Here is a 13316-nt window from a genome sequence, read left to right as displayed (position 1 = left end):
GTATTTATTTTATTTATATGATAAATATTTTTTATATTATTTTTGTTAGTGTTCTGATTTTGCATATATATAAAAAAATTATTTAAATTGAGGTCTCTTTAATAATTTTTCATCTAAAAGTGATTTTGAGTAGTATAATCCAAACAACATTTGTTTTACTATAATCAATTTTGATATAAAGATTGCCAAACATAAATCACATTAACCCAAACTTACTTTTCATCAAAATCAATTTTATAAAATCAATTTTATACAAACTCTCGTTTGCAAACTGTAATCCAAACACATACTTACTAGTGGATAGAGTAGCAGTTGTTGAGAGTAGTGTTAGGGTATGGAGGAACAGCATACTGGAAACGGTCCTATTCGAAATGTCGAGTTTGGTCCCAAAGGTGGACCAATCGAGAAGCGGCTCTTATTTAAAGGGCTCATAAGTCTAATTTGCTCCAGAGTATTAGCGTAATATTTTAAAAGGTTTCTTACACATATAAATTTTTTTGGCTTATAAATTTTCAAGTTCAAGAAAAAAACACGCGCCCTTTCAACAACACGTTTACTCTTCGTTTTCTTCCTCAATCAAAACTTAAACCATCAAGAAAAAAACATGCGTCCCTTCCACAACACGTTCACTCTTTCTCTTATTCCTCAATCAAAACGTAAACTATCAAGATTCAAGGGACATTCGAAATAAACTATTACGATTCTGCAGAAACGTTCCAACTCCTCGCGAAAAGAAGAAGAAATCAAGAAGAAAAGATACAAATCTCCATAAAAAATCACTAGAAAAAAGGAAGAAACATTATTCAAAGTACTGTTTTACTGTTCTTCTAGGTTTTTCTTCTAGATTGTCTTTGTCATGTGCCTCATCCTTAACCAGCAAAGTATTAAAGATTTCAAGAAAAAATATACTATCTTCCCTTGTTTTGGGTGTATTTTTTAAATCTTTTGGGTGTATTTCTGTAATCTTTGAGTGTATTTCTGTAATTCTTTCTGTAACCGTTTGAGTGTATTTATGTAACCGTTTGAGTGTATTTATGTAATCGTTTGCGTGTATTTATGAGGTTCCATTATCTTTAAAACAATTTCAAAGCTTGATTTCAGAAACCACGAAAATCGAAAAAAACGAAATAAAGAGAGAACGCACAAAGGAGATCCAATAAATTTGGCAAAAAACACTCGAAAAAAGAAACGAAATCTTTTGAAAAATGGAAGTTATATATTTATGCGTTAATTGATTTGAATTGATTTAACATTACGGCTTAGTTTGGTAAAGCTTTTACTTTTTAAAAGTAGCTTATAAAAGTTAACTTTTAAAAGATGGCTTTTTAAAAGTTGTAGCATTTATGTTTGGTAAATCAAATCAAAAACAACTTTTAATAAACATAAGCAACATCAATTGTGTTTGGTAAAATAGCTTTTAAAATTTAAAAATACTATAATAGACATAAATGCAAACATTAAATTTGAAAATTAGTTAACATATGAGGTTATATTAGACTTTTAAATTTTGAAAAGCACAAGCCAACTTTAAAAAGCTCCCTCCTAGGTGCTTTCAAAAGCACCCCTAACTTTTAAAAGCCGCAAGCACAAGCACTTGAGTTTTTTAATTTACCAAACGCAAAATAACGTGCTTGTGCTTTTTAAAAGCACAAGCACCTCCTGAAAAAGCTTTACCAAACCCAGCCTACATAAGCAGCGTGTGCCTTTAATGGGTGGGTTTGTTTAGACTTGTAAAACTTATAAATGTAAAACACTTGTATGTAAAGATTACTTGTTAATACGAATTGATCACTTTTATCACGCTGCCAATAGAAATTATTTGTATTTGAGTTAATATTAACATTTGACTCCTCGTCATTCTCTCCTCAATTACATGGATTAATCTTTGCTTTCTCCAGTAATTTTAATTTGAAAGGCCTTTTAATGTTTTTAAGTAAATATGTGAATTTATCACTTAATTTTAAAGACATATATAGATAGATTGTTTTAATACTTGTCTCAACAAAAAGATGTAGAAATATCAAAAGAAATAAAGATGTAGGGATAGAGACATAACATTTTTGTCTTATCTAAGTCTCAATGTCTTTGAATTTCATAAATATGCCTAATTTCGTTTCTTAATTAATTAGTTACATAATAAACTGGGATAGTAGGGTTTTAGATAAGGCAACTACTCCTATGAAGATGCCAAAAACATCTTTTTATGATGATCTTTGTTTAAAAAGTGTAACTTATTTGTTTAGCAACACTTTAAATAAAGATAACACTTTTACTTTAAATAAAATCAAACCCTACAATCTATCATCTAATGGTCAAAATGAAATATCTTCATATGATGACAATCATAAAATCTTCATTGGAGGTGCTGTAATGAATCTCAACAACTGACAAATAATAACTTTTTTTTAGAGTCAATGTGAAGTTATCAACAATGGAGGTGCTGTAATGAAAATTCTCTTACTAATTAGGTTTTGATGCGGTTAATCTTGATAAGTGCTTGTCGCATGAAGATTAAAGTGTAAACTCATCATTCAGCTTACAAGCTAATTGATACAGCCTCGAGAATATGCACAAGACTCTCTCTATTGTAGGGATTGTCTTTCATATTAACACATGCTCCAAATCATAATGACTTTTAGTTATTACTAATATTTTATCATAAGAGTTGGATTTTAGAAATAGCTAAAGGTGCTTCTATTTTCTTTGTGTAAATTTTCTTTTCTTTTCTTTTTTGAGTATTATTAATTTATTAATTTATTATGATATATTTCACTTAAAGTTTGAACCTTTGGTTTTGTAGAGAGCTAGAAGTTTCTGTGTTTGGCTAAGGTAAAAAAAAATTACCAATGAAGGTGACGCCATGCATGTTGTTCTCAATGAAGCTGTGAACTTGGTAAATAAACAAAGCAACACAATTACTCTATTTTTTATATATATTTTTTAAATGTTGATGAAGTTGTTTGAAATTTGAACTTCTACTAGATTCTTCAATTCTTCTATGTTTTGTGCTTGGAATTTTTGAGTTTATGTTCTGATTTTTGGATATTTTTTGCTCTCTTTTTTCGAGAGAGAGTATGATTTTTTGTTTTGTTTTTTTTCTTGTTTTTTATGTTATTTGTGTTTTATAATTTGGGTGGTTTTGTTTGCAGGAAAATGTGCCAATTGAGAAAGTGTTTCAGACTCTAAGGTGTGACCAAAATGGTCTCACAACAAAGGTTGTTCAGGAGAGACTTGGTATCTTTGGCCATAACAAACTTGAGGAGAAGCAGATTTTTTCTTTTAACATTTTTTATATTTTGTTTTTCTTTTAGCATTGTTAGTGGTGAAAAAAAGATGGAGGAAAAAAGAAAACGAAAAAAATTTTGAGCAGTAAAATTCTTTTACTTTTTTAATTTTTTTAAAATCCTATGCTCTGTTGTTATGGTTTTTACAGGAAAGAGAACTTCTAAAGTTCTTGGGATTCATGTGGAATCCTCTTTCATAGGTCATGGAAGCTACAACAGTCATGGCCATTGCTTTGACAAATAGGAGGAGTAAGATCATGAATACTTTGCTCATTTATTGACCTGAGAATTTTGATTTATTTTTATACGTGTGTGAATTCACAGAATAGAAGGAAAAGTAGTAGAAATAGTTGTAGAAATTGTAGAGGGCTAAAAAGTCCTCCCCCCAGCGCATTTTATCATTTTTTATTTTTTATTTTCATATTTTCTTGATTTTCATAGTCATGTTATTCAGGAAAAATCACTTGATTGGCAAGACTTTGTTGGGATTATTATACTTTTGCTTATCAATTCAATTATAAGTTTGTTAGAAGAGAACAATGCTGGTAATGCTGTCGTTGCTCTCATGGCTCGTTGATATAAAGTTTATATCTTCCACTTTCCAGAAGTTAATAATTTTGGATTTTGATATAAAATTTAGGCAGCAGTATTTGGTTCACATATGTTTTGTTTTAGTTCTTCTGTGTGTGTGTTTTTTTTAATTAGTATTACTAAAATGATTATTCAGATCCTTCGAGATGGGAAATAGGTTGAGGAGGATGCTAGTATCCTTTTTTCGGGTGATATAATTATCACTGGAGTTCATTCTTTCTTTGGCAAGGCTGCTCATCTGGTTGATTCAACAAATCAATTGACCATTTTCAATCGGTAAAATGAATCCGATCTTTTTATTATCTCAAAGTAAAAATGAAATTTACAGGTTATGCAATCTATTATCTATGTTAATTTCAATGCGTCTTTTGTGCTTTTAGTTAATCTTTTTGGTTTAGCTTTCTTCTTTACTTTTATAATAACATATGTTTTTACAATGACATTTAACATTGGTTTCTCAAACAGGTTATTGTTGTGGGAATGATAGTGGAGATCATTGTTATGTATCCAATTCAGCATCGAAAATATCGCGCTGGGATAGACAATCTGCTTGTGCTCCTTATCGAGAGAACAAGTATAGTGTTAGATTGGTGCATCATGTGAATCAATTTTTTTTGTCTTTTAGGTGATAATTATAGGCAGCTTTCTTGGGGTGTTTTGGATGATATTATAATGGGTAGACTTGGTGAAAGTACTTTTAAAGATTTGAAAGAAGGCATTATTGGGAAGGATGCCCTTCAACAAGAAAGTCTTATTCCTACTTAATGTGAATGCAAGTCTTCTTAGACAAAGAAAATACAATGTATTTGAACAAAGTTACTGTTAAAAAATAAATAAACAGGTTTTACCTTGTGTTCAACAAATTTTCAATTTTGGTACCTTTTGGAAGTGTAGGTGATAGTGACATAAATTCTTGAGTTCTATTTTGTTCCTCTAATAAAGGTTTAAAATCTTAATAATTAAAGTTATTCACAATGAGTCCCATTATAGAGTAACTTATGTCCGTTCTAGTTATTCAAAGTTCAAAAGGTTTCTAATACTATAAAGTGGACCGTCACTTGTAAAGAATTACAAGTCCAAATCTATAACTCTAGGATCAGCTAAGATAAGTCACTGATACAGAACAACCTTTATGATTCTCTCCTGCACAGATTTAATTTTCAACTTGCAGAAATCACCTTATTTTCAATCTATAATAACTATAGAACAAGTTCCAATCACCTCCAAGTTTTACTTCCTTCTTTCAGTTCTCACTTGGCATTAACTTGAAGACAAAATTTATGGTTGGTTTCTTTGGAGGTTCTATACATGTCACTCTCTATTTATGCTTGCTTTAAGTAGCATTATAGAGAATTTTCGTGACACATACTGTACGATGGTTAATGATGAATAAAAAAAAAATACTTCAAAATATTTTTGGTTTTTAACAACTTGCAAATCAAGTAGCTCAAATATTAGACCCTATTAGACACTTAGAATAAGTGCACCGGCCTATTGACCTATTTGCAAAATACATAACAATATTAGGTTGGTAACAAAGTATTTTACATAGACATATAAATTGAATCACAAAGTGCCTTTCACAATAATAATTACTTGAATCTTCGATTTCAGCTTCCCTTTTCATGTCACTGTCTCAAAAAATTCAGATAATTAACAGAGTACATATGTTAGTATATAAATAAAAAGTGGTCGATGCTCTTAAATTATTACAATGTGTGTTACATTTTGGAGTCTTGTTGTGGCTTGACCTAGGTGCATGTGCAATAACGGATGATGTGAAAGAAAGTCTCAAATCGGTATTCTCAATAGAAAGTGATAGAGTGAGAAGCTTGGTATAATATATAGTGTACTGAAAAATGTATCGTTCAACTTTTTTTTATTGGGGATTTGGGGCTCTATGAAAAAAATATTGAAAACATAGGCAAAAGTACATTTGGATTTTTATATAAAATTTTGTTGTCAATTTTATTTTTTCGTAGTTTGAATAATTTTTTTTGACAATAATAAAGGTCAAGTAATACGGTATTGTGTGATGTAACTAATTTGAGGTGATACAGTAAATAATAGAATTATTATATTATTAAATTTGTTGAATTTTTACAAAAAAAAAAAGAAAAAGTTTTACAAGTCTCTTAATTATCTTCGTTTTCATATATCATTGTTGAATGAAAATATGCCCTTACACAGAAAAACATAGTGAACTTCTGAGCACTTCATACATTCATTACAGTTCGTCGCTTTCGTTACATTTTGAAGGCAAAAGTGGTAGGACAAGAAGTATGGAAGTCCACACGCAGACCTCCATTTGCTTTCTTCTGCTCCTGAATCCCACAATCTTTTCAGCATCAACAACTTCATCAACCCAAATGAAATAATTACACCTCAATTCAACCTTCTGCATCATGAATCCGACGACAATTTCAACCATTTCACATAAGATTCACAGCATTTATCATCATAAAATAAATCAGAATTCACACATCTCTCATAACAAACAACGAAGAAACAATGTTTTAAGGTTCCACTCTGTAGCAGACTCAAACACCAGTGCGTCAAGTCCATGCAAACACTTGCCATTATTGTAGTCGAACTTCTTTTTCTTCCTATTTTTTGGCGCAGAAGATGAGCCACCACAACCACTGGCACAAGCATGAAGTATATTCTTCCTTCGTTGAGAGTGTGACATTTTAATACATTAGAGTGTACAAACCCCTATTACGACAGATAGGAAGAAGATGTACAGAAAAAAATTAAAAGAAAGAAGGAAGAATTTTTTTCACCCTGTGTTAGGATTCTTAGGGTTCGAAGGAATTGGGAAAGGAAGAGGATGAATAGTGGTTCCATTATGCCCCTTTTTTATATTTATTTCAACAAATTTAATAATGTAATAATTCTATTTTTCATTGTGTCACTTTAAATTGGCCAAATCACATAATACCGTACCACCTGACCTCCATCTCTATCGCAAAAATTACTCAAGCTACGGAAGGATAGAATTGATAACTAAATTTTATTTTAGTGTGTACAAATGACTCATTAAAAAATTTAGGAGAATATCTATCTACCGTGTGAAAATTTGGATGTACTTTTGTTTATTTTTCCTATTTTAAATTCCATAAATTTTATCAAAAGAAAATTTTTTTAAAAAAAATATTGTTAAAATTATAGTAAATCTGTCTACTATAATTTGATTTACTTGAAAATATACTAACTATGCATAAATTTAATCAGCCTAATATTATTTATTTAGTATATGTGTAAATCGAAATTGCCTAATTCAATTTATGTGTATCTATATCTTTTCTAATAAATCTATGTAGCCTAATTTAATTTATTACTAAAAATTATAATTCGAATTATCCTAATTCAAATTTATATAAAAACTACTTTTAAAAAATTTACATACCATTTTTTACTTTAAATGATATAAGTAATATTTCTATGTCTTTGATTTATTTAAATAGTTTAACCATAATAATGTAAGAAAATTTCTTGTATACAAACAACTGTAACTCAATATCACCTTATTCTGGATACGTGCAATAAAAATGACAGGTTCATAAATAAATGAATAAAGTCACACCGCCTTATTGCGGGTTTCTAAAAGTATTTATTATTGAAATAATATTATATATTTAAGTATTTTTGTTAATTAAATCTACTTAAATTAGTTTAATATTAATAAAAATTAGTTATAGATAATATTATTTTAAATTTTATTATTTAATTTGATTAGACTTAGTTTATAAAAAAATTTAGATGTATATTATTATTTATTTTTATTATTGTATTAATTCAAAACGGAAAATACTATTAGATCAGTGCTTTTAGTGAAAATAAAAATAAGAGTTAACTACTAATTTGGTATGCAAAAGAATACATTAGATATATTTGAATAAATATTTAAAAATTACAAAAAAATTCAGAACAAAATTTGTTCTTTAGATTTTTTTATTTTTTAAAAAAATGTAGCCATTACAATAAAATTTCAAAAAATTTACTTGACAAAAAAATTATTAAATTTTAAAGATGAAAAAAATTTATTTTTTTAATAATAATTGCTAAAATTTGTATTAAAATTTGATCTCTAAAATCATTTTTTAAAATATATATTTAATATCTAATTCTTTTTGTCATGTTTTTAAATCTTTTAGAAATTTATTTGTCGTTAACGTTTTTAGGGTTCTATTTGTCAACAATGAGAACATTTCAATACCATTTTAGTAGTTTTCTTTGGTTAATGTTGACTCCAATGTAAGACAAATCCAAATGAAAAATATTGATTACTTAATATTTTTCTAAGGTATTACGCTTGCATTGCATACACAAGTATTCCTAATAATGTAAATAAGTGAACTGCTCTCAAAGTGAGAACTAAAATTTGAATCCGAAGCTGTCATGCAAATAAAAGTCTGCACACTAATCCATTTTCTTCTTGCACAGATTTCGGAAAGTGTTTCTACTATGAACCATGATGGTTAAATAATTTTGCAAGTTAAAACTGCTGTAGACAGAGTGATAGTAGTGACTAGTGAGTGAACAAGATGCAATAAGGATTGAGGAAGAGAAAATAAACGAATAAGGAACCAGACATAGGAGGGAAAGAGAAAGTAACACAACATTCCCTACTGATCAAATAAACATCTTGATACAATTACATTGTAGGTTAACAATGAGACTTTCAAAACATTTAGAACTAGATGATACATCATTAGCAAAAGAAGGTTCTAGCACAGAGACTGGGAGTCTGGAAATGGAAAGGACAGGTTTCTGCATATTTGCAACATGAAGATTTAGACAAATAATTATCGCCTTACATAATTTAGAAATGTATCAACTATAGCATCTAGAAAGTAGAAACTTAGATGTGATTAAAAGCTTCATAAAGTTGATTAAAGCATCCACCCAATCTATACCATCAGATGAACTAGTAGATCAGTCAACGGCTGACAGGTATCAAATATTATATACCAAGACATTACATTATCATTTGACCTCACACATAAAATGAAAGATCAACCATTGTCAACAGAACGTAGTCAACGTACTATATTATCCTTATGCAACTTTCAATCTAATAGTAACGACATAGATAAATTATAAAAGAGCCTGATGATTTAGCAAGAGCAAATACTTCAGCACAATGAAGAGCAGCAGAAATGTAACGAGGCATGTAACATGCCACAGGATAACAGATTCGAATCTATTACTAAGAGTGTCAAACCAGAATGAGCATAGTTGCATGCAATTCTTATCATTTTATTGTCCCATAAAAAAGAATGACTATAGTAGGCACCTCACCGAAAGAAAACAGAAGATATAGAGTAGGCAATGTTCAATGTTCAACCGAATTACTATGCCCAAAACATTTATTCTTGCTCCGTAAAATGTTTCGATATATAGTAGTAGCATACGATTATCCTATATTCCTGTTGTTGCTGAATTAATGTAGCCAAGCTCTTCTGCCTCTCCAAAGACAGGTATAATTCCATTTTGATCATGTTTCAGCGAGATAGAGAAAGATAGAAAAACCCAAAATGGAAGGGATATCATAATATTTTGAAGAGTTGTTTGATAAAAGCTTGTAACTATGAACTGTTATGAACCCAGAATAAACTGATCTAAAGACATGGTATCTATATTCACCAGAGAACCAACCAGAGGTAATCTCATGAAAGACTACTACGCTAATCACCTACGTAAACACCTGGGGTTAAAAATAGCAAAACATAAGGGAACAAGAACTCATTAAAGACCTCTCAGTGGAACAATCCACAAATTCTTTGATTTCTCTAGTCAGCTCCTAGCAGCAGCTCCTTCCCTCTCAACCTTCTGCGAGAAAAACTTGGTGGCAGACATATTGTCCTCGAAATATTCCTTGTAAGGATGGTTCTTGGGGACGAGCCTTCGGAACTTGTTGAACTGCTTCTCAGCTTCGTCTTTCTTCTTCAGCAAGGTGTATATAATACCCTGACAAAGATAAGGCCTGAAATCCCTTGGTTCCTCCTTCACAAGATCCTGGTAAGCCTTGAGAGCCGCATCAAGGTCTCCCTCCATGACCTTTATCTGCGCGATCAAGAGCCTGAAGTCCCTGACCTCTGAATTCCTGTTCTGCTTCTTGCACTGCTCCATGGCAACCTCAATCCTCCTGAACAAATCATTCAACGGAAGCTTGGACTCAAAGGCGGTCATTGCGAGGCCGTGGTAGGCTTCAACGCGAAGCGGGTCTCTCTGGAGAATTTCCTCGAACACGTCGCGTGCAAGGTCAACTTGATCGTTGTAGACGTGCATGTGAGCCTTGAGGAGTGGCCACTCGGACTCTTGAGGCTCCAGCTCGATGAGCCTGTCAATGATGCCAATGGCCTCGTCGATTTTGCGCGCTCTGATCTTGAGCTCCATGAGAGTGCGGAGGGCTTCGATGTCGGAGGGGTTTGTGCTGAGGTGCTCCTCGATTTCCTTTTCTTTCTCCTCGTTGGGGGCGTCGGGGTCGGCGGAGGTGTAGGACTCGGCGGTGGCGGAGGGTGAGGTGAGGGGGGCGGCGATGACGGGGTTATGGCGGAGGCGCATGAAGAAGAATGCGGTGGCGAAGATGACGATGCAGGTGGTTTCGAAGGCTGGCGAGAGGATGGGGTTTATTAGGGTTTTGAGAAAACGGGAGAGGAGATCGTCGTTTTGGGGTTTGGGGTGGTTTTGGGAGGAGGCGCGAATGGATGAGGACTTAAAGGTGGTTGAAGAAGAAGGAGGGAAGGAGAGGGAGAATGGAGAGAGTGATGATGAACGGTGGGGATTGAGGGACAGGTGCCGGAGAGAGGCCATGGGTGCCCGTGTGGGTGAGACCACAGTGGGAGTGGCGAGTGGGAACATTGGAAGAAGGCTAAAACCCTGAACCTGTGAGAGATGAGGTACAAAGAGGGAGAGCCGCGGAGCTAGACTTTTTTAGCAGGGATGACCAATATTAGATTACGCTTATTTTTTATTTGATTTAAAAATTTTACTCATTTTATCAGAATCTATTTATTTTTTGGTTAATCACAAAAACCGTCTATTTATCCTACTTTAACTATTGACTAAAATAACTTATTTAGAGACTTGCTACACATGCAAATCTTTTTGTGATACAAATTTATATAAATTAATTTAAATTTAACAAAAACAACTCTAAAATTAGAATGTATAAATACACACCTCCTCAACTTTGAATAGCGCGAAATGAGAAACGGTTCTTCTTCAACGTTTGTATTCCACGTTCTTCCTCCTACTCCTCCTTCTTCTTCTTCTTCTTCTCCTTTTTTGCATTCTTCCTCCTTTTCTTCGCATTCATTCTTCTTCTTCTTTACGTGTTTCATCCTCATCATGGTTCTTTTTATTGTTGTTATTGTTGCTGCATTTTTTTCCTTCTCCTCTTTCTATTAATTTTGCAACATTATGTATTTTTTCTTCTTTGTCAAATTTTTTCCCCCAAGAAGAATTAAAAGAAAATAAAATAAGAAGATGAGGAAAAAGAAGCAGTAGAAGATAAGGAGGAAGAGGAAGAGTTTTGAATTATGCAGAACTTATCAGAATAAAAATACACTCAAAAATCTTAAAATACATCAAAATATCTTCATGTTACACCCAAATATCTTTGTGTTACACCCAAATTTGCTACAAATACAGAAAAATATTTCCTCTAATACTGCTTTTTCTTTTTTTTCCTTATTTCTTTCTTTCTTTTAGTTAAATGAAAGTAAGTTCATCTTCTTCCAAGTAATTTTACAGCATTATGTGTTTCTTCTTCTTTGTTTGATTTTTTTGTTTTTATTCTTGTTAAGAGATTAAAACAAGAAAAAACTTGAGAAGGTAAAACAAAAAAGAAAAGATGAATAAGAAAAAAAGAAGAAGAAGAAGATGATGATGATGATGAAAAAAAAAAAGAAACAGCAGAAGATGAGAAGGAGGAAGAGAAAGAGTTTTGAATTATATAGAACTTATCAGAATAAAAATATACCAAAAATTCTTAAAATACACCCAAATGTCATCGTGTTACATCCAAATATTCTCGTGTTACACCCAAATTTGTTACAAATACAGAAAAAGATTTTCTCTAATGTTGCATTTTTTTCTTCTTCTTTTTTTTTTCCTTATTTCTTTCTTTCTTTTAGTTAAATGAATGTAAGTTCATCCTCTTCCAAGTAATTTTACAACATTATGTGTTTCTTCTTCTTTTTTGTATAATTTTTTGTTTTTATTCTTGTTAAGAGAGTAAAACAAGAATAAACTTGAGAAGGTAAAACAAAAAAGAAAAGATTAATAAGAAAAAAAAAGAAGAAGAAGATGGTATTAATGATGAAAAAAAAAAGAAGAAGCAATAGAAGATGAGGAAGAGGAAGAGGAAGAGTTTTAAATTATGCAGAACTTATCAGAATAAAAATACACTCAAAATTCTTAAAATATACTCAAATATCTTCCTGTTACACCCAAATATCTTCGTATTACACCCAAATTTGCTGCAAATACAAAAAAATTTCTCTAATGCTACATTTTTTCTTCTGAATTGAACCACACCTAGGCCACTTGATTGGTTCAATTGACAATCTGAACCTGAATTATTCATTATCTTCAACAACGAGATAACTGATAATGGAGGAGAAAGAGAAATAGAAAGGAGGAGAAGAAATTCCAATGAAGAAGAACGTGCAGTAATGATACGAAGCGCATGGATATAAATGACTTGTAAAGACTTGTATGAGAAAAACGTTTGCATGTGGAGAATAATTGTAACTTTTAATAATTTAAAAACATGGACGAAATATTCCGTCATAAAAAAAATGTTTTTTGTTAACAAAAATATCTGATGTGATAAAATAGAATTGCTACATAACACACTTTTTTCTTAGCAACCTCCCTTTTTCTCCTTAGCATCTTCCCCTTTCCTTTACCTCTCATTTCTTTCTCTTTCTCATAGCGCCATCTTTATCCCCCATCCCCAAATTTGCTAACACTAAATTCTCAAATCTTTGTCATCTTCATCCTCCACCGCCACCATCATTGCAACCTCTCCTGCCACCGCCACTTCCACTTCCCAATCGAGGCCATCTAGACAACCCAAGAAGACCTCAGGGTCTGACAAGCCTGTTTTTGTTTTTGTTCTTAGCATCCCAACAAGCACACACTGTCCTTTTCTTTCCCTTCTGATGCCATAGCAATTGCCATATCTTCGTCTTTTTCTCTTCCTAATGTCAGAAATTATACGACAACAACTAGAAACTACACCCAAAACTAGAATGCGAGCATGATGAAACTGGAATGGAAGCACAACGGTCAGAATTGGAAGGCAAGCCTGACCGGATCTGTAAGGTGAGCGTGGCGGGATGGGAGTTGGATCCTTCGTTGGCGTTGGATGACATCCTCAAACAGGGATATCGGCACGTTGATCTAGTGGTGGTGAGCCTGAGAAGG

General features: G+C 32.0%; 1 protein-coding gene and 1 long non-coding RNA gene across 2 annotated transcripts; one reads left to right on the top strand and one right to left on the bottom strand.

Annotated features, from left to right (window-relative positions):
• The first annotated feature begins 2803 nt into the window (after positions 1 to 2803).
• Positions 2804 to 4738, top strand: LOC112698141 (uncharacterized). Its single transcript, XR_003151390.2, has 4 exons — positions 2804 to 2893; positions 3150 to 3533; positions 4012 to 4151; positions 4341 to 4738. It is a non-coding gene; the product is annotated as an uncharacterized lncRNA (long non-coding RNA).
• A 4661-nt stretch (positions 4739 to 9399) lies between these two features.
• Positions 9400 to 10857, bottom strand: LOC112696444 (protein SLOW GREEN 1, chloroplastic). The gene has a single exon (XM_025749216.2). It carries the CDS (start codon positions 10740 to 10742, stop codon positions 9675 to 9677), a length of 1068 nt encoding a protein of 355 aa, XP_025605001.1. The 5' UTR covers positions 10743 to 10857; the 3' UTR covers positions 9400 to 9674.
• Positions 10858 to 13316: the final 2459 nt, after the last annotated feature.

This window comes from Arachis hypogaea, chromosome 6 (genome assembly GCF_003086295.3).
Source record: "Arachis hypogaea cultivar Tifrunner chromosome 6, arahy.Tifrunner.gnm2.J5K5, whole genome shotgun sequence".
Lineage (NCBI taxonomy): Eukaryota > Viridiplantae > Streptophyta > Magnoliopsida > Fabales > Fabaceae > Arachis > Arachis hypogaea.
Note: the sequence above shows the minus strand (reverse complement) of the source record. Positions and strands in the feature narration are given on the sequence as shown.

What these genes read in the sequence shown, in the direction of transcription:
- LOC112696444 (XM_025749216.2), bottom strand. Translation starts at nt 10,742, where the DNA reads ATGTTCCCACTCGCCACTCCCACTGTGGTCTCACCCACACGGGCACCC.